The sequence below is a fragment of the Lepidochelys olivacea genome (genome assembly GCF_965140295.1).
Source record: "Lepidochelys olivacea isolate rLepOli2 genome assembly, chromosome: 1".
Taxonomy (NCBI): Eukaryota; Metazoa; Chordata; order Testudines; family Cheloniidae; genus Lepidochelys; species Lepidochelys olivacea.
The window spans coordinates 230,364,539-230,389,668 of NC_140411.1; the positions used below are offsets into that span (position 1 = coordinate 230,364,539).

Here is a 25,130-nt window from a genome sequence, read left to right on the forward strand (position 1 = left end):
CCCCTTAATTAGGTGTGCATGTGGCTAGATTTATTTCTGCAAGACACAATTGCTGCAATGCAACTGTCAAAAGATATGGTTCAATTTATATATATATATAAAAAATCCAGGTTTGTGCAAGGTCACAGAAAATGGATTTCTATTATGTCAGTGTGGAGAAATTTATGTCCTCCTATTAGTCTGAACAGAAATGAAGTCTGGCTCAATAAATGGAGAAAAAAAATACCCCTCTGATGCTTCCTTTGTCTTATGTAGGTTTCCACAATGTGAAAACTGGACACTTCGTATTAGCCTTAGGATAGATTTAGGATTCTGTCTATCTTACAATTTGTACTCATGGCAAAAAGCTTGCTTGACATAAATAAAAGGGTATTCAAACAGTGGCTTGCAGGATCAGGCTCCAAAACTATATCCTATTAACAAAATATCACTTTAGTGATGAAACTGGGTATTGAAATATTTGTTTGCCTACCGCATTAATTTCATGCAGTGTTAGGTTTTAATAGTAACTGTTCTTTGCTTCTGCAGAAGTGCTGGTCACACACATTTTATCTTTTTGTATATACGAAAGGACCAGGTTGGTGGCTTGCTGACTTAAAACTGAATTTGTCTTTTAGGGCTCCATTGTGCAAAGCTTACTCTTGGGAGTAGTCTTTACTCACACCAATAGTCCCCCTGAAGCCAAAGGGACCATTCCCATCAGGGTAGCAGGACTGTATGTACCTACATATGGAAAGTACCATACTATTTAGTAGTCTTCACTATTGTACTGTACTTACTTGCTCTTGTTAATAAGCTCTTGGGGGGAGAAGGGGGGAGATTTCTATTTAAAACAAACACTGCTGCCTTCATTCTTCCTTAGTAAAAAGGGATTTTAATTATCAGCTCCTACTACATACTTCCCAACACATGTAGTCCATGGTCTGTGACTCACCGTTGTTTGCAATACATTAGAATGCAGAAATTAGAATTAATTTGTCAGAATTAAGTGGAATTCCAGATTATATGCGTGATCCAAGGTTCACTGAAGTTAACCGTCACTTCAATGAGCTTTAAATCAAGTCCTTACCAGAATATGTTATGGTGAGCCCTATCCCTGTTCCCGAAGGCACCCACGTGTACCATAGAGTGATGTAGGGACTGAGCCTGCAGTCTGGTTAATAACAGTGCCATTAGGAAGAGCAGCTCAGCCCTGAGATGTCTGCCAGGATATTTTAGCATGGCAGTGGGTGTGTAAAAAGCCAAGCAGTGGCCATATCCTGAGCCCTGCTGTGACTCCTATATGTTGTTCTGCAGGAGCTACATAAATGAGAGTAGCTGGGGACTGCTCTAATTTATACTAGCCCATCCCAGGGCTTGTGAGCGGGGCAGTGCAGGGCCGCTTACAGTGGCCCTAAACTGTGCCAGTGCTGGGGAAATTCGCCTCTAACCATCCTCTGTGGATTAGCAGCCTTTATATGCCATCAGAGCAGTGCACAGGGGCTAAGGTGGGGGACAGAACCCATTTGTAAAAGCCCTTTTTTCCCGTTTGTTGTTGGATTCAAAAGATGTTTATATTTCCCATCTATTAGAAACAGCATTTTGTAAACATAAAGTGCAAGAGCCTCTATCTACTCTGTCCAGGTGGTTATATTGCCCCATCACCATTGCACCTGAACCCCCAAACTAGCTAGGGGGTTGTTTTTATGACAACAATTACTGGTGGTGGGCAAAATACACACCTCTCAGTCGTGAGCGTATATTATGGACATGTTAACAATGACTGCTATAATTTTTGCAAGAGAGCCCAGAACACAGGACCGGGGTGCTGGAGCAATTTGTATAGGGGGGGTGCGGAAAGTCATTGAACCAAACTGTAAACCCTGCATACGGAAACCACTTCAAGCCGGGGGTATTGCAGCACCCCCAGTTCCCGCACCTATGCACAGTCCGACTGACTGAAATCAGGCTCGATGAATGACAAAGCCCACACGTGCCACGCCTCTCTAGAGTCCCTCAGTCAGGCTGGATTCATTTTGAAGCGCGTCCCCGCCGCTCTCTCATTTGCACAAACTTTTTTTTTTTTTTCCCCTTTCTTGCATTTCACTGCAACACCTCGTGCATCGGGCCGGAGGGCGGCAGGCAGGTCGGCCCGGTCCCCTTCCACTGCAAGAGGCACTGAGAGCCGGAACCACGGGAACCCCGGGTAGCCAACGCTCCTCCAGCGCCCGCCCGCCCCATTCACGCGCGGGCGACTTTCCAGCCACGCGCGTTCGAACCGCGCGGCGCGGTCCCGCCCCAGGTGTGCAACCCCCGCCCCCGCCTGCCTCGCGTGCGCCGCGCCGTCCGCCAAGCGGACATCCAATAGGCGCCTGGCTTACTGTTGCCATGAAGCCCCGGCCTCCCGGCCAATCAGAAGCGAAACCCGTTGCTATAGCAACAGCGTCTTAGAAACAGGCGAGAGCAGGAGAGAAGTTTGGGGGAAGCGGAACGTGCCTCCCCCCCCCCCACACGCACTCCCGGGGCCCAGCCTGTCCCCAGCCCACAGCGGGGCGAGCGGCGCAGGCCGAGCAGGTAACTCACGCCTGGGAGAGCGTCTTCCCCTCGCACCCCTGCAAGGGGGGGCCGGGGTGAGGGGAGAGACCCCAAGAGCTGCTGGCGCCTGGAGGTGGGTGGCTGATGACGGGGGCGGGGGGTGGTTCAGGAGCCACCGCCCTGAGCTGTTCCAGCGACGCTGCAAAAGCAGTTCCAGGGGAGTGGGGCTGGTCTGTGGTGAGACTGGAGCGTGGAGACAACGAGGGAGGTGAGCTGTTCTGCCAGTGCCCTGTGAAAACTTGCTGCTACCTGTCTTCATTTGCTACTAGTAGCAGTTACTGATATTAAACTGGTTTCAGAGTAGCAGCCATGTTAGTCTGTAGCTGCAAAAAGAACAGGAGGACTTGTGGCACCTTAGAGACTAACACATTTATTTGAGCATAAACTTTCGTGAGCTACAGCTCACTTCATCAGATGCACAGCTGTAGCTCATGAAAGCTTATGCTCAAATAAATTGATTAGTCTCTAAGGTGCCATAAGTCCTCCTTTTCTTTTTGTGAATACAGACTAACACGGCTGCTTCTCTGAAACCTGACATTTATTAGAGTGGAATAGAGCTACAGCCCACTTCATTGGATACACAGAATGGAACGTTTTGTAAGATGAGTTTTTTCATGAAGTTGATGGATTTCCATTCGATACGGCTCAATTCAGTTTCTTGCATAATGACAGGTTTCAGAGTAGCAGCCATGTTAGTCTGTATCCACAAAAAGAACAGGAGTACTGCTGTGGGACCTAACCTGCTCCTGGAACAGGGGTAGCAAATTGTAACCAGTAGTAGTTACTGACACAGAAGGTTGATCTTATTTGTAAAAAGAAAAGGAGTACTTGTGGCACCTTACAGAGTAGCAAATTTATTTGAGCATAAGCTTCACGAAAGCTTATGCTCAAATAAATTTGCTAGTCTCTAAGGTGCCACAAGTACTCCTTTTCTTTTTGCGAATACAGACTAACACGGCTGCTACTCTGAAACCGATCTTATTTGTGGATTTGTCCTAATTTGCTACCTCTTGCCTTTCCCATCTTCTGGTGCAAGGGTAGCAAATTGTAACCAGTTGCAGATACTGATACGTAAAGTTGTTCTGATTTGCTGACTTGTCCTAATTTCCGCAATGGCATGCAGAAAAACACTAAGGGCTGCATTGAGAGGCAAAATAACACTTGCAAAAAGCAATCGCCATTAGTGGATTGAATGAAAACAAAGTTTTGAGACCAGGCCAGAAATTCAGTCAGACTGGAAGTCAGCTGATCCAAGAGAATAAACTTCTGCTCTAAAAACAAGAAGAAAAAGTTAGAATTAAAAATTCCAAATTAGAAATCACAGTAAAAAACAGAGCAAGTGCAATAGTAGAAACACAGATGTCATTGCTAAAACTACTAGCAAGTACTTACTTATACATATTTTCAATGAGTATTTATTAAAATATAAATTAAATAGCACAATGACATGCATCTGCACAATAACAAAGGTACATGATGAAGTGCTAAGATCCAAGCAACAGATAAGACAGATTTGTGAACTGCTCTGAGACTTTATGCAGACAGATACACTGATAAGGGATTCTTTGTTTCTGAGGAGGTGTATGTAAAATACTTCACTGAATCAAGCCTCTGCAGCACCTAGGTAGGTTACATCAGACAGAGAGGAGCTGCGGTGACTAGGCATGGGGATGCTTGTGCCTTTAAGACAGGGATGGGGAACCTACAGCCAGAATCTGTAGGTTCCCACTGGATCTGGCCTGCTTTTTAATTTCATCTGGCCGCAGGCTGGAAGCCCCGAGCCTCGGCGCCCCCCCCCCCCCCATGGGGCTGGAGCCGCAAGCGCTGGCTTGCTGGGTTGCCAGAAGCCTGGTCAGCTCTGCGCAGCTCCTGGCATGTCTCTGCAGCCCCTAGGAACAGGGGTGATCAGGGAAGCTCCACGCACTGTCCCCAGTGCTGGCTCTGCAGCTCCCATTGGCCGGGCACTACGGTCAATGGGAGCTGTGGGGGTGGTACCTGTGGGCATGGGCAGCATGCACCGCGGAGACCCCTGAGCCCCTCCGCCGAGGACTGGACATGGCGGCTGTTTCTGGGAACAGTGTGGAGCCCCGGCAGGCACATAGCCTGCCTTAGCCCTGCTGTGCCACCAACTGGGAACCACCTGAAGTAAGCGCCACCTGGCTGGAGCCTGCACCCCAAACCCCCTGCCCCAGGTCGGAACCCTCTCCCACACCTTAACTCCCGCCCAGACCCTGCACCCTGACCTGCATCCCAACTCCCTGCCCCAGCCCTGAGCCCCATCCTGCACTCCAAACCACTCATCCCCAGCCCCACACCAGACCCCAGCTGGAGCCCTCACCTCCTTCTGCACCCTAACCCTCTGCCCCAGTCTGGAGCCCCCTCCCATACCCTGAACCCCACATTTCTGGCACCATCCTGGAGCCACAAGCGCTGGCTCGCCCTGCTGTGGGAGGACGCCCTGAGCCCTCCCCGACAGGGCTGTGTCAGGCCCACAACTGTTTTTTCCTGTGGGTCAGTGGTCCCTGATAGAAAACGTTTCCCCATCCCTGCTTTAAGGGAAGGCACTGGGATGCCTGTGCCTTTAAGAACCCAGCCCTGGGAAGTCCATGCTGAGACATACTGTCTTGTGAGAGGGGAAATAAAAAAGCCGCTCTGCCCATCCCACCCTATTTTTGCAAATATTGGTGTCTCAGTCCACGGGGGTAACTATTACCCCTCTACCCCTGCCTGTGCCAGGGTTTTGCCTTCTGGCAGCACCTCACCCCTGGGCTTAACCTTGGCTCCTATTCCCCCCATCCCTGATTTTGCCCTTCAGCCCCTATCCTAACCCTGCCTCCAGCTCCTTGACCCCCCCAGCCAGTCAATTTCTGCCCCTGCTCAGACCCTGGTCACCCCCCGCCGTCTGATTTGCCCCATTTTAACCCCTGTAAAAAGCTGGGGGCATCATTCTTGGGACTTTCCACTGTTTTCTCATGGAGGAATGATAAGCAAGGAGTGCTGGATTGGGGATGTTTTTGGAAAGGAAAGCAGCTTTTAGTAGGTTAAAGTGGATTGTGGTTATATAATTATATCAGCGATTTTTTGCACTTTTGTTCTTTAATTATAACAAGAAAAGAGACATCTGGCATGGACTTCAGGCCTCTTATTTAGGTGCCTAATGCTCTAATTCTGCAAACACTTTCTATGCACAACATATAATTGCCTGTGCAATTCATTTTCACTAGATATCATTAAGGCCCAGGGCCAGATCCTCAGTTGTGCTGAGTTTAAACTCAATACAATTTACGCTTGAGGGAATTCTGTACCACTGTGCACAGGCAGAATTTATGTCACTCACAGATTTTTTCCCCCCCTCAGAAAATAGATTCTGCGAGTTGGTGCTGAAATCATACCTTTTGCCCACCAGGGGCTGCTATGGCAGCAGAAGAGAGGTCAGCCAGTTCACCGGTGGGGGCAGCAGGCTGTGGAGAGGGAGGGGGCAGTGGTTGCCTTCCTCATAGCACCTTGCCTGCAGGGCCAAGTGAGGAGGTATGGGATATGGGGTGGTGGGACATGGACAGTGCAAGGCATACAGGGCTGCTGGGAGGGTTGAGAAGGGCCAGTGGATTGAGGGGACAGAGTGTGCCAGGTGCACAGGAGCTAGTGACAGCACTGAGCCAGGGGCTGAATGGGAGTGGGAGTGCTTTGCCACATAGAGACGGGGCGGGGGTGCAATGACACATGGGGACAGGGTGGAAGGGTGGCTGAGTGGGGGTGCAGGGACACATGGGGATAAGGGGGAGGGAAGAGTGCAGGGACTCACGGAGACAGGGGCAGATGTGCCTGACTGAATGGGAGAGACTAGGGGTCAGCCAAGATCTGCATGGGGAAGGCTCCCTAGCAAACCCCTCCCCCCCCCAACCTGTTTTATTCTTCTCCCGTCCACACCCAACAACCCTCCAGGTTTACTCACAGCAATTACTTCCCTTTCCCTTAGCTCCTCCATTACCTCTGACTATCCCAAGCCTTTGCACTGCTTCTGAGGGGTGTGGAAAATACATTTCTGTTTTGTGTTTAAATGAATTATTACTCAACGTTCTGTATTAATAAGCCTACTAAGGAATATGTCAAAAAAACATTTCCTGAATCTTTTTTGTTGTCTATATTGTAACAAACATACTTGCTGACAGGTATTTTGAAATAAATTGCCAAAATAAGTGAAACTGGTGTGATCTATATTTTGTTATTTTGACAAATAAAATATGCACAATTTTGCAGAATTTTAAAATATTGTGTACTGAATTTTTTGTGCAGAATGTTTCTTTTTTTTTGGTGCAGATTCCCCTCAGGAGTAACAGTTAAGCAAAGTAGGAAAGAAAGGTAGCTTTTAGCTGTCTGCTCCCCAACCACTGGAGCTGAGGATCTGACTCCAAGAGTTTAGCAGGACTGAAAAAAAAAGTAGACATTTATATGGCTAATGAGAGCATCCACAATTGCATTGGATAGGACTGAAAATTATTTTTTTACAAACGGATATAAACCCTCATACTTCAGGAAATAAAGCATCTTCTAGTTACCCTGGATTAGGAAGAAACTTTCCCTATGTGCAGGTTATTCCACAACTGTCCATTCTTTCCCTGGGAAGCTTTGTTGTATTATTTTAGCTGGAATATGTGGGCCCAAAGAGTAAAAGATGTTAACATCATCCAGTTACTGTTCAATATTAAACAGTTTTAAACCAGGTTTGGGGTTTGGTATACAGAGACTTTAGTGTGCTTAGTATCATGGCAAACATACTTTAAAAAATCCTTTTAACCCTTTATTAAAGATAAAGGAAAAAACAGTTGAACTGTAAAATATTAAGTAAGGTTTTCATTTTAACATTATCCCCTGTTCCCTTTTTCTTTAGATTGTCAGACAAGGGACTTTTTTCCTTCTAAAAAATCTCTCAGTCTCAGATGATAACTAGTGTCCATTTGGGGAAAAGAGTAGAAGCTAGTTGAGATGGGTGGAGCTGTTATTGTTTGTTAAAATCCAACCCCATTTATTAGAAGACAAAACAAAGCAAACATATACAAAGATGAATGAAAGGAACAGCAAAGACAGAAAAAAGTGTAGCTTCTGTTTCTGGTGTTGACTCTCACTTGGAACCTCACAGCGGGAGAAACACAGGCACAGCACATGGTCTTACAGGGCCCATTCCAAGACCTAACAAACGTACCACCATCAGGCTCTCTAGGGCATTGCTTTTTGCTGCCTCTTCCTGGTCACAGGCTTACACCAGTGTTGCAAAATGTATAGTCTTGGATAAATGTATCAGATGGAAGGAAAGAGGAGAGAGATAGGAAAGAGAAGAAATAAGGTGGGGAAGGGAAAGGAAACATAGCAGGTGGGGGGAACACATTATGTCTCACATCCCAGGTAATACCTGGGATTCAGCTGGAGCCAGTGGAGATGGCAGTTTTTATCTGGGTCCCTCTCTCTAGCCCAGTCTAGTCAGGATATCTGTTAGGATTAGGATAAAGAAGGTCTGGGGTCCTAGGAGACAGTGGGGGTGGCAGCCATGATGGTGAAGCTTGCTCCTTTCCCTTCTCTAATCTTTCAGTCAACCCAGCATCGTGGTAGCCTCAGTCTGTTCGTCCATCAATTTTCCTTTCAAAGCCTCTTTTTGAGGACCCCAAAAGGGAGCGATGGACAGTATAGCCCATCCTCTAGTTATTTTGTCCCTCAGTTAAGTCTAATTACAAGATTAACTGATTTCTGATCCCACTCTGTTCTTTGTCTTTGTTTTTTGGTGCAGCAGCCCCATCATGCGAGGCTATGATCGCCACTTTCTTGATTCATTTTAGCCAAGTGGTTTTTAAAAATATCCTTTCACTCAGTCTAGCATCCTGAAAGAAACACAGCCAGGATATATATATATATATTTTTGCACTATTCCATTTCTCTGACATTCTCACCAGTCCCTTTAGGGAAAAATCTTTGATTCCAAGCCAACTCAGTTGTTCATAAAGAAACTTTCTTTCCATAGAATATTGTCCACAATGGCATAGACATGATCAACAGCTTCTTTGGTTTGGAACACATTACACAGCCCATCTTTATGTCTTTTTAATAAGTTTAACTTATCATTTATGGTACAATGAACTGTTACACTCTGTAAATGACTACTTCACTTTTTCTCGCATGACTGTGGAGTATAGTATTATCTTTGATTTTTGAGCATACTTCATAAAACATTGGTTCTTTTGTTTCCTTGGTCCATAGTTCTTGCCATTCCTTCGCAAGCTCCGTTGTGACCGCACTTTAAAATTCTTGTCAAGTTAAGGGTATTTTTTTGAGCTTGTTGTGCTGCTTTGTCATCCATTTCCAGGTATGCCACTATGCACCAGAATTCATGCTACCTGTATTGTTACACAGATACCTGCTTGCATTATTTCTGTAGTTAGGAACATTATTTCACTGATTATGCTTTTGAAAGTCCCTGTTCTAATTATCATAATGCCAGACAAGGAATCAGATAAAATTACAACTGCAGCCAGATGTACATCTCACATCCAGGTTATTGCCAATATTATCCCCATTAATTCAGCCATCAGAACAGTCACATAATTCAATAGCCTTTTAGATTTCTGGATTCCTAGGAACATAGAATGCTGTTCCCATCTACCTGTGCTGTCATCTTTTGACCCATCTGTATAGACTTGACAAAGCTGTCCCCATTTTTCTAAATAAATTCAGATATTTCATTGGTCATAATTAGGGCTGTCAATTAATTGCAGTTAACTCACGTGATTAACTCAAAAATATTAATCATGATAAAAAAATTAATCACGATTAATCTCAGTTTTAATCGCACTGTTAAACAATAGAATAACAATTGAAATGTATTAAATATTTTGGATGTTTTTCTGCATTTTCATATATATTGTGTTCTGTGTTGTAATTGAAATCAAAGTGTATATTATTTTTGATGACAAATATTTGCACTGTAAAAATGATAAACAAAAACAGTATTTTTCAGTTCACCTCATACAAGTACTATAGTGCAGTCTCTTTGTTGTGAAATTGCAACTTACAAATATAGATTTTTTTGTGACAGATCTGCACTCAAAAAACAATATAAAACTTCAGAGCCTACAAGTCCACTCAGTCCTACTTCTTGTTCAGCCAATTGCTAAGACAAACAAGTTTGTTTATATTTACAGGAGATAATGCTGCCCTCTTCTTATTTACAATGTCACCAGAAAGCGAGAACAGACATTTGCATGGCACTTTTGTAGCCGGCATTGCAAGGTATTTATGTGCCAGGTATGCTAAACATTTGTATGCCCCTTCATGCTTTGGCCACCATTCCAGAAGACATGCTTCCATGCTGATGACACTTGTTAAAAAAATAATGTGTTAGTTAAATTTGTGACTGAACTTCTTGGGGGAGAATTGTATGTCTCCTGCTGTTTTACCAGCATTCTGCCGTATATTTCATGTTATAACAGTCTCGGATGATGACCCAATGTATGTTGTTCATTTTAAGAACACTTTCACTGCAGATCTGACAAAATGCAAAGAAGGTACCAATGTGAGATTTCTAAAGATAGCTACAGCACTCAACCTAAGGTGCCTTCCAAAATCTGAGAGGGACGAGGTGTGGAGCATGCTTTCAGAAGTCTTAAAAGAGCAACGGTCCGATGGGGAAACTACAGAACCTGAACCACCAAAAAAGAAAATCAACCTTCTGCTGGTGGCATCTGACTCAGATAATGAAAATGAACATGTGTTGGCCTACACTGCTTTGGATTGTTATTGTGCGGATCCCGTCATCAGCATGGACACATGTCCCCTGGAATGGTGGTTGAAGCATGAAGGGACATATAAATCTTCAGCACATCTGGCACATAAATATCTTGCGATGCTGGCTACAACAGTGCCATGAGAATGCCTGTTCTCACTTTCAGGTGACATTGTAAACAAGAAGCAGGCAGCATTATCTCCTGCAAATATAAACAAACTTGTTTGTCTGAGGAATTTGCTGAACAAGAAGCAGGACTGAGTGAACTTGCAGGTTCTAAAATTTCACATTGTTTTATTTTTGAATGCAGGTTTTTTGTACAGAATTCTATATGTGTAAGTTCAACTTTCATGATAAAGAGATTGCACTACAGTACTTGTATGAGGTGAATTGAAAAATACCATTTCTTTTGGTTTTTTTACAGTGCAAATATTTGTAATCAAAAATAAATATAAAGTGAGCACTGTACACTTTGTATGCTGTTTGTAATTGAAATCAATATATTTGAAAATGTAGAAAACATCCAAAATATTTATATAAATGATACTGTATTCTATTATTGACAGAATTTAAATCCCCACTCATTTCCCCACTTGGAAATTTTCTACAGTGCCTCATTTCTCTTTTCCATGACTACTTTAAGTCTTTTGTGCTTAGTCCATATAGCACAATCATCTGTGAAAAGGGAAATACCTCTTCCTATCTGTACACTTTCTGGGAGGTCATTTATCATAATGGAAAACAAAGTAGAGCTGATAAAACTCCCTTGTGGAGTTCCATTTGTAAGCTTGTAGGTATTTGATACATTTATTCCCACTTTGACCTGTATAGCTCTTTCACTTAAAAAGTCCCCTATCCACCAGAAAATTCTCCCTTTTATTCCAATTTTGGCTAGTTTGTATAGGAGTCCTTCCCTCCACAGCATATCCGACACTCTTTCAATTTTCCGGAAGACTGTTATCATGAAGATTTTAGTCCTTATGCTTATTTGTATCTCCATTTCTAGTCTTACTCCATGGTCAACTGTGCACCTTCCTTTTCTGAAACCACTTTGTACCTCAGTTATAATATTATTTTTCTCCAAATATTCCACTACCTTGCTTGGTTTCCTAATTGGTATCATCAATGTTTGTTTCTATTCTATTCGTAGCAGTCCTTTCTCCCATATACCATTATATAACCTCAATAGAATCTTTGGACTCCCTTCTGACAAGTGTTGAAGCATTTCATTACATATATTATCTTTGCCTGGAGCTGTAATTTTTCATTTTTCTAATGACTGCAATAAGCTCCTGCATACTAAATTTTTTGTTTCACACATCATCAGTATATTCTCTCCAGCCATTTATTAGTTCATAGTTTTCCTCAATAAACCTTCTTTTTTCTCACGAAACTCATTGTTTTGATTTGTATCATTACTGACCTTTTGGAATTCTTTTGCTAAAATGTCTGCCTTCCTTTCCTAAGCTTGAGACCTCAATTTAATTGTTTACAATGGGACCAGGTATACATTTACTTTTACTTCAAATTCCATTCATTTTTTTGAATTTACTTACAGATTTTTGAAAGCTTTAAATCTATGTTGAATTTCACACAGAAATTTCTCCAACTTTCTTTTTTTTCATTTTTGACAATCCTTTGTGCCACTGCCTTACAATTTATTTATAATTTGTTAAGTCTTTACTATTCATTGTGTTGTGCTTGCTTGTATGCCTTATTTTTTTCCTTAATTGCTAATTTGCAAACTTCATTCCACCAGGGAACTGGATTTCTAAGTCAGGGGCAATTTGATGCTTTGTAGATGGCCAGATCAGCTTCTGCTGTAATTCCGTTTATTACATAGTTGTAGAATTCTCCTAGGTTGTCACTTTTACAGTTACTACATAAATATTCATCACATTCAATCTTGAAAAGGCCCCAGCTTTTTGAAAGTCAGCTTTTTGAAAATTCCATCTAGGAACTCCTTATGTGTTTTCAACATTTCCTCTTCCTTGGTACTCAATCCGCATAGGGAAGTTATCACTTCCCATTCTGTCGTCTTTATGAATTTCCAGTTGCATTTACTGGCTATATTAATTTGTTGCAATTAACCATTCCAAAACAGAAAAGGATCCATCCACTGAATTAAATCTAGTAGGTGCTCCTGTATTCAATATCACCAAGTTATGCAAACCAATACATTGTTTTGCGCATTTACCATTTAGGTCAGTTTTCTTACTTCTCCATAGCTCATTATGACTAATAAAGTCTCTTCAAATTATGAATGGTTTTTGACATTATTAACTAGTTTTTCTAATTCCAAAATAACTAATTTTTACATGGATTATAAACATTATAAATCTGTATTTCAGAGTTTTTGTTCTGCATGGGAATCTCAATAGCATTATATTCAAAATTTAGTTTATGCACATTCATTTCTATGTAATGGAGTCCCTCATTTGTAAATATAAAGAACACCCCCCCCCCCTTCTCTGGTAGCTTCTTGATCCCTCTGGAGATCAGATCCTTGTAGATAGACTCAAATTTACTTATTAGCCATGTTTCTTGCATACATACATATCAGGCTTTTTTCCCATTTCAATGCTGGTTTCTTAAATTCCTGTCCCTGCAATATTAATCTATGCATATTCCAGCTAAGGATAGTTAAGACCATGTTATTTAAGCTGTATTATTGCCTTCATGTAAAATCACATGAATGCAGTCTATCAAGAAGTTCAAGTATTAAGAGGTTGTCTATTTTTAGATATTTTTCTGCTGCTTTTGCTATGATTTTAATCCTTTCATTTTTTTCCCCATCTGCAAACTGCAGTCAATTATTTCTGTAATGAACACTATAAATTTCTCTTTACCTACAAGTAATCCTCTCATATTCTCCTCCCTGACCGGAGATATGTTCTGCTGCCCCCGTACATCTTGAATATTTTTCTATTTTCTGCAGTGGATACCATTTGATAGCCTCCATGTCTGATGCTTTTTAAATTATTTTAATCTTTTGTATTTCTGTAACTCGTTCTGCTGCTGCACGTCATTTATATGTTGCCTGTGCTTTCCCCCACAATTGCTGCATTTAGGTGCTGTTCCTTCTACACAGTTCTCATGTGAGTGATTTCCTCCACATTTACTGCACCTCATTATTCCCTTACAAATGACTGCCATGTGTCCAAACCTTTGACAATTATAGCACTCACAGGAGGGTGGCAGAGCAGGGAATATATGTTTTAACCCAGAAAGAATTGATACCCTATTTGGATTCTATCCAGAAGTGTCCCACTTTTAAGTGATATGCCTACCACCATAGATGGCTAGTTTTCGCCCTCTCTTCTATAAGTAGCTGTTTAACAAACAATACTTTATCTTCATCAATATTCTTCTTACTGTCATCCATAGAGAATCTTATTGGCACTCCATATATAGCCTCTCTGGCTTCTATCAGGAATAGAGGCAGTTCACAAGTAACTTCCATTTTCCCTAAGGATATAGTTTTAAGAAGTTTTTCAGCTTGCTCCTTATGTGTACATTCTATCAATAGATTTGCACCATCACTTTACTTTCGCCGTTCCACCATTTCCAGAGGGTTAATATTTCCTGTGTTCACATCTTCTGGCACTGATTCAACAATTATGAAATGCTGACTTTTGTCGTGTTTTTGTTTCTCATTTCTATGCATTCCTTCTTCAAATCCTGATATAGCTGGTCTTCCCCCCGACCCCTGCTTTTTCCTGACCTGAGACCATTCCTGATCCCCTGCTGCTTCTCCTTCATGCTCCAAGATAACTTTCTCTTTCCTCACTTGCTTCCATTGTCAGTTTCAGTGTTCAGTCACCTTTCAGCTGGGGCGGGACAGGGCTTGCCACAGTCCTCCATCCAGCCTGCTCCTGCACCCCAGCCTCACTACCATCAGCCAGACACCAGCACTAAGCCTGACTCCACCCCAGCCAGCCCCTCTCCAAACTCAGGCCACAGCCAGTCTGCCCTTCACACTGTTCTTGTTTACCAGGCATGACCTTAATACAGTTGTTGAATTATTGCAGTAAGCCTTTTTCTTTGGGGTGCTGTGTTCCCCTGCTAGGAGTAGGAAAGGTGCAGCTGCTGCATTATGCAAAGAGCCGAAGCTACTATTTTGCCTGGCTTTTACAGTACCTCACAATGTTGGGAAGATGGTTCTTAAACTCTCACTTCAGTTCACCCAGCATAAGGATAAAGCAAAATCCAGCTTTAAATATGCAAGCTTTCAAGAATCAACCTCTCCCCATCAAGTCATGGAAAGAGAACGAGGTGGGGTAACAGACATAGAGTAGCAGTATGTTAATTCAAGGCTTCATGATTAAATTCAGAGATGCAGATAAGCAAAGAAAGATTGTGAAAACCTCAGTTATGAGATGTAGTTTGTGTCCTTACTTGTTCTTTGTCGATTACAGCGACAAAAGGCTCTATCAAGCAAGCAAGAGGGAGGATAAAACAATGGGTAAATAAGTATACAGGACTCTGATCCCCTTCCTTTGAATTAGATATTATAAAAGGACTTGGATTTTTAAAAACATAGAAAACGCCTTTGCTGCATTTTCTCTATCTCACCATACACACTATATTAAGTACAAAAAAGATAGTGTGAAGAAGTATCAGCAGTACAACAACCTAAAAAGCCAGGAAATCAGTTTGTATTTGGGAGAAAAGAAAAAGACTGCCACATATCAAGCTGTTTCTGCAATCTGCCACCAAACCAGAAATGGAATACAAAATGGAACGATTGTGTAAAACCCATCTGTCCCATAACCACTGTGAAAAGTACCCATTACACAGAAACTGATGTATGGACTTAGGGAACACATTCATAAACATTGTCATGCCAATAAATATATTTAAATTGGAACAAATAGAGGGCAAGATCCTCAGTTGATGCAAATTGCTGTAGCTCCACTGAAGTCATCAAAGTCAATGGATCTATGCTGATCTATACCACCTGAGGATCTGGCCTGGCGATTATTGATAGTGTATTTAAAAAATCCTCAGTTGAGTCTAATCATATGCACCAGTATAGACCAGGAAGAACTCCATTAAATCAGGAATAGCTCCAAGGAGTTATTCCATTGAACTCAGTTGAATTAATCCTGATTTATTCACTGGAGTTATTCAGATATAAAACTGGTGAAAGTGAGAAGTGAATCAGGACCTCAGATTAAGAGGTTCTTTGTTTTTGTTTTCTGCTGGACTAACACAGGGCTCGATCCTGGTCTACTGAAGTCAAAGGAAGTTTTGCCATTGACTTAGCTGGGAACAGAATTGTGCCAATAGTTACCACTTCTTTGTCTTAACCTAGATAGTAGCACATGCAGTTATTTATGCCACAGTTGCTTGAACAGTCCATTTGCTAGCAAATTGATTGATATATATCTTTGGCAACAAGGCAAAAGGGCAGAGCAGTGTTGCTGGGTCCACAAATTTCCCTCTGTCTTGGGCAGATTACAAATAGCTGTCATACTCTTTTTATCATCACATCCCACATGCCAGAGGTAGGTCTTGATGGTGGCTGAGACAGAAATATGAGTGGGTTAGGGTTGCCAACCATCCAGGATTATCCTGGAGTCTCCAGGAATTAAAGAGTAACCTTTAATTAAAGAGTAAAGATTCTGTCATGTGATGAAATCTCCAGGAATTCATCCAACTCAAGTTGGCAGTCCTAAAGTGGGTTCACATTTGTTTGTTCCAAGTACTTTCATTGCCTGCTAGTATTTGTGGCAAAATAGATCTTGCAATTTAGGGATGTGTGTATTGAGCTCCATGACCTCCTGGGAACCAGACCCTACTTATCTACAGTTTAAAGGAGTGGAGATTTCATGGCAGCTGCTGGAAGTGTGTCAGACATTTGGTTGCTCAGGTGGTGATGTTAGGTCTTGGAGCAAGTGGAGAAGAAAGATATTTTCCACCTGAAGGGTGAAGAAAGAAGCAACATTTTGCTTGGAGCTAATTTTTCTTTTGTTGATGGCTATAGAGGCAGGATACTAGCCAAAAACTGCTTCTGTACAGTTTGGACAATTAGTTTGCTGTCTGGGAAATGGTGGGGATGGTCTGCTCAGGAAAAGATGTGTTTAATTCCTGCTCTGAAACATGGAAATAAATTCACCTAATTATCAAATTATCTTTTCTTTGAATAATCCTAGCCTGTAGGCCATTCAAGCCTCAACCCTTTTGTGTTACTTCCAATTCCCCTATCTATTTAGTGAAATGATGTACAGTACTTTTTTTTTCCCTATAGGAGTAACGTCTTGTGCTTGTTCTGTCACTTCTGCTTGGTTGTGCATAAGGATGGCTTAGCCTAGATTTAGGAATATGCCCACAGTTATTTTTTCTAAATGGGCCACATTTTCAAAAAGACAGCCTCCTTTACTGTGAATGCTATTTGCATTTCCAAAATTTGTACCTTCATTTTGCACCTGTAATTGAAATTCAGGGGCCATTTGCAATTCATTTGCAGACACAACAAGGAGTATTTTTGCCTCTAAATAGCTGATCATGGGCAGAGATCAGGAAGCTAGAGGCACGAGTGTTCTAACTTGTTCCTGTCATTCATTTGAGTAGAGTGCAAACTTTCTGGGTGCAAACTACTCCTGAACAAAAAAAAAAAAAAAAAAAAGGGAGACAGGGTCTTTGAAAATGTAACCTGGGGTCAAGTTCATCCTTGGTGTAACTTCACTGATACCAATAGAATTCCACTAAAGATAAATGTGATCCAATGTCTATGGGAAAAATAGCTGAAGTTTTATAAATAATGATCAAGGAACAGTGCTGAAAGGGTTGAACAGTGGTGTTGTTTTAGAATCTTTGATTCTATTGGCACTGAAAACATACAGCTATTTCAGATGGATGGAGCCAAATGTCCCAGTATGCTTTAGAGAAATACATATAATATGTCACATTATACCATCACAGTTTGAGCACTGTCTAGGAGACAAAAGCACCATTTTTTTTCAGAAGTCCACCTTGCTGTTTTTGCTTGTTGTGTAATTTGCCTCAAGTTTCCTCACCAGAAAATCTAACACTTGTAAATAAAGCAGTCATGAATGTACTGTATAATGCACAGTTTTTGCATTCTCCTTTAGCAATAATATATATCAAACCCCCAAGAACTGTAATTATTTAAAACTGTTCATCTTGAAGTATATTATTGCTTGTAGAAAAAAGCTAAAAAGAAACAAGCAAATGTTTTTATTTTTAGTCTTTTAATAAACATAACCTTCAAGATAACTTAATGCCATTTAAAAAATTCAGATAGCTAATTATTTATTATTTGAGACATGATTTAGTCTATTTATATTTTCTGCTCTGAAACACAAATTTGAAAGTGCCCACATAGGACAAACTTTAATTAACTTCCAATGCACAATTTAAAAGAGTCCCACATCTGCTTGGTCAGATTTGATTCTCTGTCAGTCAGAATCTTGAACAGCAACTTGGGCCTCTTTTCATTAAGTCAACTTTTATGCTTCTTGATACTGCCACCAGTCAAATTGTTTCCTTTTGTGTCCTAGGTTCTAAAGTAGTGTCATAATTGTGTTTTTAAATTCCCAAGGGACCATGGCCAGAGTGGTGAGTGCAGAAGACTTCAGTGGCTTACGCCCCTACTCTCATGGAATCAGATTTACTGCAAGACCACAGTCTACACCAGGCAGAGCATCATCATGCAGAAGCAGGCAAAGCGCAATGAAATCGGCCTCATGTACGTAGAGATTGTCGAGTTCTAGTTTTTATAAGCAACAGGATTTTAAACTGAAATCCCCGTATTGTCCACAAGACAAATGCAGCCTGAATCTGGCATTGCCTTCTTGGCCACCTCAGTTGTGTTATTCACTTAGGCCTAGACTGTGCTGTTTGACACAGTCCAGAGCAAGCTGCACTGCTCCAAGATGCACAGTGCCTCAGAGGGTTGTCTGATGCACAATGTCTCCAGTGTTCCCCTCTTACACTCTTAGGGGAGTAATTTGCTACAGCCTTTTACAGGGTGCATCGTACTCTCCCTACCCATTCCCTATACTCACACAGACACACACACAGGATGCATCTATCCAGCTGTACTGGGTGATGCATAGGAGGGATGGAACCATGGCCCTTTCTTGTCCAATCCCCTCCCTACCCACTTACGTGTAGAGAGGGAAAGGGGTATTAGGAGCACAGCTCCTGCTTTCTTCCCCATCCCTGCACCCAGAGCTGCAGTCCATGCAGGTTTATTGCAGTTGCACAGGCACTTGGGGAACAGGGTCTTTTTCCCCACTACTCTGGGCAACCATCTAGCCCTTGATCTTAAAGCTGCTAGGTATGTACTATTGACAATGTCAGAGATTTCATGTATATCCTGTTATGCCATAGGAACTCACTTGAAATTATTATATGCTTACCCCTGAAAGAGCATATGCATATTTTATACTGGTAAGATTTATGAATCACTTAATGAAATAAAAATTGATAATACAGCTGTGAATATCTCATTTGCAAGAATGAAACATTGAGCGTTACTGGTGTTTAAGGCTTCCTGATTCACAGTTCATGCCTTTTTTCCTTCTTCCTTGCCATGAAGTTTTAATTTAAGGGGTAAATTCACTCTTGGCATAAATTGACACAGCTCCACTGATTTCAGTGGAGTCGCACTGTGAATTTGTATGCTCAACTTTCCTTTGTCAGAACTGATTACTGTTAATGATATGTGCAAGAAACCCCTTAATCAGGCCCTCTCCTGGGGAACTAATTGGATTTACAGTGACCAGAGTGCTGATTCAGCTGCTGGTTCTCAGCACTCTGTCACACCTTTCCCCCTTGATTGGTGGAAAAGTTTTTCCTTCCATGGGCTCTCCCTCCTTTACTGGAGGTGCTACTCTCCTGGAGTCTTTCACCCCCAGGGTGTTCCTCCCGGGTCCCTTTATGGAGTCCAGCCATTCTCTACCTGAAAAATCACATTTCTTGGGTGGGGGATGCCCCCATAATTCTGTCTCAGCCCATAGGTCTTCACATCAGGGGCAACCTTGTGGAATACTCTCCCCACTCTTGCCCCCCTTGTTTTGTGGCAGGACCCATTGGCACCCCTCACCCTTCCGGTTACCCAGAGTCTCTAATTCTCCAACACCTCCGAATGGCTCCTGGGGTCCCTCCTCCTGACGTTCGGGTGAGGGGGATTCCAATAACTACCCAACCCCTGTCAGTAAGTTCGGGTTCTCCTAACTGCACAAGGCTAATTCTGTGTTTTCTTCTTTCTCCCCCTCTTTCTTTAGGAGGCCTCCCTTTTCTTTGCTGTCCCCATGGTTTGTGTTCCCTTGTCTAGTGTTTTCCAACCCCTCTAAGTCTAGCTTCTCCTTTTGCTTCCCCAAATGTTTTATTCTTTCTCCTCCCTAGTGGGAGGAGCTGCAGTCCGTGGCTCCTATGTTGGGGTGGGACAGCATGTGCACTACCCCAGCCCGTTTCCATCTAAGCTTTCCCTGCACCTCCAGGGGTCCATCAGCCGGAAGGCAAAGTGTCGTATCACCATGGACGCATTCAAGCCACAGCCTTGCTCCCAGGAGCATCCAGTGGGGCTTCACCAATTCCTGTTTTACCAGTGAACAGTCTGAGGCAGTGTCCACTTTGGACCCCTTTGACACCTTCTCCCCACCTTTACAGAAACCATAGATAGTTTCTTTTTCCTTCCATGTCCAAGAGTCCCTGTCCAACTGCAGAACTCTGAAAACCCCCATTGTGTATCAGGGCAGTCTCTTTTTATGTGTCCTTGGTGTCCACACAGATAACAGACAATACCCCAAGTCCCAGCTGGAGTCCCCCTAGGTTCTTCCCTCTTCTTCTCTGTGACCTTTCCAGATTGGGTTTCTCCAACCCTCCTCCCCGGATCTGGTCCCTTAAACTGCCAACCCTCTTTCCTGGGAATGTCCACCTTCATGTACTCTTCCATGAGCTTGACCACAAAATCTAGAGTGATCAGCAGATGCCTCCTGACCCATAATCAGGTGATCTTAGGGATTCTCTTCAGGGGTTACAGTGGTTCAACAAGGACAAGTGCAGAGTCCTGCACTTAGGACGGAAGAATCCCATGCACCGCTACAGACTAGGGACCGAATGGCTAGGCAGCAGTTCTGTAGAAAAGGTTACAGTGGACGAGAAGCCGGATATGAGTCAACAGTGTGCCCTTGTTCCCCAGAAGGCTAATGGCATTTTGCACTGTATAAGTAAGAGCACTGACAGCAGATTGAGGGATGTGATCATTCCCCTCTATTTGACATTGGTGAGGTCTCATCTGGAATACTGTGTCCAGTTTTGGGCCCCACACTACAAGAAGGATGTGGAAAAATTGGAAAGCGTCCAGCAGAGGGCAACAAAAATGATTAGGGGACTGGAACATATGACTTATGAGGAGAGGTTGAGGGAACTGGGATTGTTTAGTCTGCAGAAGAGAAGAATGAGGGTGGATTTGATAGCTGTTTTCAACTACCTGAAAGGGGGTTCTAAAGAGGATGGATCTAGACTGTTCTCAGGGGTAGCAGATGACAGAACAAGGAGTAATGGTCTCAAGTTGCAGTGGGGGAGGTTTAGGTTGGATATTAAGAAAAACTTTTTCACTAGGAGGGTGGTGAAGCACTGGAATGGGTTACCTAGGGAGGTGGTGGAATCTCCTTCCTTTGAGGTTTTTAAGGTCAGGCTTGACAAAGCCCTGGCTGGGATGATTTAGTTGAGGATTGGTCCTGCTTTGAGCAGGGGGTTGGACTAGATGACCTCCTGAGGTCCCTTCCAACCCTGATATTCTATGATTCTGTGATTTCTAACTGTTTTAGAATTACTGCATCCATGATGTCACCTGCAATCTGAATGTCTGGCCTTGACCAGCTGGTAGCCAGTCTGTCAGTTTCTGGGGAAATGCCTAGGCTTGTAACCTCCCCCAGGTCCATCTAGTGCAGGGATTCTCAAACTGGGGGTCAGGACCCCTCAGGGGATTGCAAGGGTATTATATTGGGGGTCGTGAGCTGTCAGCCTTCACCCCAACCCCACTTTGCCTCCAGCATTTATAATGGTGGTAAATATATAAAAATGTGTTTTTAATTTTTAAGGGGGATCACACTCAAAGGCTTGCTATGTGAAAAGGGTTGCCAGTACAAATGTTTGAGAACCACTGATCTAGTGGCCCAAAACTTTTGCAGGGAACTTTTTTGTGGATAAGTCCACCTGATCTAGGATGACTGCCTTAATCACATCATAGTCCCATGCTTGCTCATTACTTAGGGCAGGTCTACACTTAAAACACTGCATCGACGCAGCTGCACTGATGGGCCACTATAGTATTTAAGTGAAGATGCTGCTACCCCCATGAGAGAGCTTCTCCCATCAGCATAGTTAATCCACCTCCCCAAGAGGCAGGAGCTATGTTGACAGGAGAAGCTGTCCTACAGACATAGAGCTGGCTACATGAGGCGTTAGGTTGGTATAACTCTGTTGCTCAGGGGAGTGGATTTTTCATACCCCTGAGTGAGGTAGTTATACTGATATAGGTCTGTAGTGTAGACCTGGCCTTACAGCCATATAGGTTGTCTGAACTTGACCAAGAATGCATCAGGATCATTTGCAGGGCCCATCTTACAGACACCTATCACCTGTGTCTGGTTACTGTTCCCCGCTGCAGGACTCACAACATTATCTGCTGCTGCTGCGCATGGGCTTGGTCTCGAATAAAGTTCTGTAGGCTTTTCTGTTGCTCAGCTTGCCAGGCAAGCAAGCATGCACTGTTTCTCCAGGTGATGGAGGGTCTTCTCTATAGGGTCTTCTGTATCTCCTTCTGCTGTTCTACGAGCCATTGCAATGTCTCTTCCATTGCCTGGACTGCTGAACCTTTGCACTGGCTCCCCCATCAGGTTCTCTCTCAGTACAGATAAGGCAGCTCCAGGACAAGTCCCCACTTGAGACAGGGCACAGCCCTCAGTTCTTGTCTTCTCATATAAATGGCTCTCACACCCCTGGTCTGTAACCCCTGCTGTGTACTTTATTTGTGTTTTATTAACCACCATCCTCTTACAGTCCAGTGCAGAAATTCTTATTTACAGTATTTTACAAACATGAGAGGGGGAAAAGATCTCCCCATGCAGAGATCTCCCTTTACTCTGGCCTGGTTGGTTAGCTAGCTTTTCTTTCTCTCTCTCTCATCTTTTCCCTTGCATGGCTTTCCTGTGCTTCTTTTCTACTCTTTCAGTTAATGGGCAAATTAGCTCCTTAGGTCTTTCCCAATCCAGGCTGATCTGGTAATTAGCCATCCCTTCCCTCAATCAGGCCCTCTTCAGGGGAACTAATTAGATTTATAGTGACCAGAGTGCTAGTTCAGCTGCTGGTTCTCAGCACTCTGTCACAGAGGAGATGTGTGGAGGAGAAACTGTAGTAAAGTGTAAATAATATAAAGGGCCATATTCTGCCATTGAAGACAACTGAAATATTGTGTACAAATTGATGGCAGGACTTGCCTCAAAAATACGGAAAAATGTAAATGCACAACTAACTTCAATGTTTAGATTAGGGTGCTCAGCTCCTATTGTCTTCAAAGGAAGTATTACATTAGTATCGATGCCTGAATTTGGCCCTATAAATGCAGGAGAAATATCAGGCCAAATCTTGTGGTCCTTATTCTGTTCTTACTCAGTCAAAGCTCTAATTGAAGTCAAGGGGAATTTGCTTGAGTAGGGATTACACGATTTGTCACCATGCTGTCCAGTTCTCCAGCCCTCCTTTTCCATGGGTGTTTTACAGCAAGCTGGCTGTTGTATGGTAACATGCTTATCTGCAAAGGAGTCTGCACACAAACAATTGGTGCTGACACATCATTGGCAGATGACTTCACTAAGGAGTTTGATAACTGAATAAAGCATTTAAATGATACAAAGCAAAGACATTCAAGGTCTTTTTGTTCCTGCTGTAGTCTGAAGGGAGAGTGCTAGTGAGGATGGGATGGACAAATATATTGTGAGTTACTTTACATATGTTTTACTTTGTAACTTTAACAGCTCTTTTAGAGTATCTTCCAAGTTAACCTGTGTCTTGGCTATAATGTTATAAAGAAAGAGTTGGGAATTTTCTTAATACTACTTAGCACTTTTATATTGCTTTTGATCCTCAAAGTGCTGCACAAATGTTAATTAATTTACAGTGATATCTCTGAAGATGGATTGATTTATGTTGAATTCTCAGCAAAAAAACCTCACATTTGATTTTGCCAGGTTTAAGAGTGTATGGTAACTGTCTGATATGTTTTACAGCTACGTCTGTGCGCTCTGTCCCAGATCCCACACTGTCCTCCTCAGACATTGAGCAGATTTTACTTAAAAGGACAGCTGAAAAAGAAGGTGAACTTAAAAAAGCATTTCAGACAATTGACATTGATCACACCCTAACAGTCACAAAAGGCGAATTCAGGAGAGTGATTGAAATCTTTCTTTTTCCTCTGACACAAGCACAGTTTGATTCTGTGCTGGCACAGGTATGCTATGTTATAGATGTGTATAATCACTTGGGGGCTGTTTTTATCCACGTCAATGGCAGAATTTCCTCTCGATTTCAGTGGGAGCAGGAGCAGGTCTTGTTTTATCAAAATGATGATAGATGGGGCCAAATCCTTCTTGCCTTATTTGAGTAGTTCTAGTGAAGACAGTAGAATTACTTATGTGAGTAAAATGAACTAGATTTGGCCGTTAGTATTTCTTTTAAAGGATTCTGTCTGCATTATTGCTCCCAGTGTCTGAAGAAGTTACAATGCATAAGTAGCTTTTGTGATAATTAATCAAATTATGCAGTCTTATTCCTGGAGAAAGATCAGATTGAAAACCCTTTGAGTCGTGGTGGAACATGTTCTCATTTATATTGTAAGGAGCTTAGCACACTTTTGAGCACTGTAAAATAATGAATAATTGGGAGGAAGGATTGTTGTCTGTTCACCACCTTTAAGCCATAGCTAGGGTGGAATATATTCTTTAAAGACCACTAGCTGTATACACTGGTTGAGATTTTCAAAACCCACCAGGGGATAGCTATACAATGTCCATTAACTTCAAATGGAATTGTGTGGCTAACTCCTCTAGGCAACTTTGAAAATCTTAACTTCTTTGTCCATGGGGTCTGCTTTCTGGTATCAGCTCTGTAAAGTTCTCATTTTTTCAGTTTAGTAACTTAACTGTGGTACAACAACATTTAAAAATGAAGGGGAACTGCAAAGAGTTATACCACACACCTCCAAGCCATTGTTTCTAGTTGCTTTCAACATACTTACCCTTCTCCCCCACTGTTTATTATGCTAATGAGTAAGAGAAGACAGATTTTTGGCCCTCTGGAGTTCCAGTTCTGGCCCCTGCGGCCGTGACTTTCTGTCCAAAGGTTTCACAGATTTTAGGTTTTATATCCTTTCCAACATACTTGATGTTTGATTTTCATGTATGTTGTGCTGTTACAAGGTGTTATCTTCACATTTTAAAAATATTGGTCTCTGGTATAATCAAGGACCCTAATTACTTACATTTTAACTGAAAACAGTGCTGAATTTTCAAATAAGAAATATGTGGATCCACAAGCAATATGTGCATCAATATGTGGAAATACCTTACATATGAATGTGGTACACAGGGAAAGATTGTCTCACAGGTTAGATTAGATGAGATATATTTTTACACATGGACACAGAAGATCATAGGGTTAGGGATCCTTGTCACTTGTAAGTGTAGGATATAGCCTCTTGCTGGAGGATTTATCAGATATACATTGATACTATACTCGAGCCTAAACAAAGGTG

At 42.5% G+C, this 25,130-nt stretch overlaps 1 protein-coding gene across 1 annotated transcript in view; it reads left to right on the forward strand.

The window, feature by feature from the left end:
- The first annotated feature begins 2,479 nt into the window (after positions 1-2,479).
- Positions 2,480-25,130, forward strand: part of EFCAB6 (EF-hand calcium binding domain 6) — a 150,887-nt gene continuing 128,236 nt past the window's right edge. Inside the window, exons 1-3 of the mRNA XM_084636519.1 lie at positions 2,480-2,553; positions 17,910-18,056; positions 23,608-23,828. Coding sequence (XP_084492645.1) covers positions 17,915-18,056; positions 23,608-23,828 — 363 coding nt within the window. The 5' untranslated portion in view covers positions 2,480-2,553; positions 17,910-17,914. The remainder of the gene's footprint in view (positions 2,554-17,909; positions 18,057-23,607; positions 23,829-25,130) is intronic.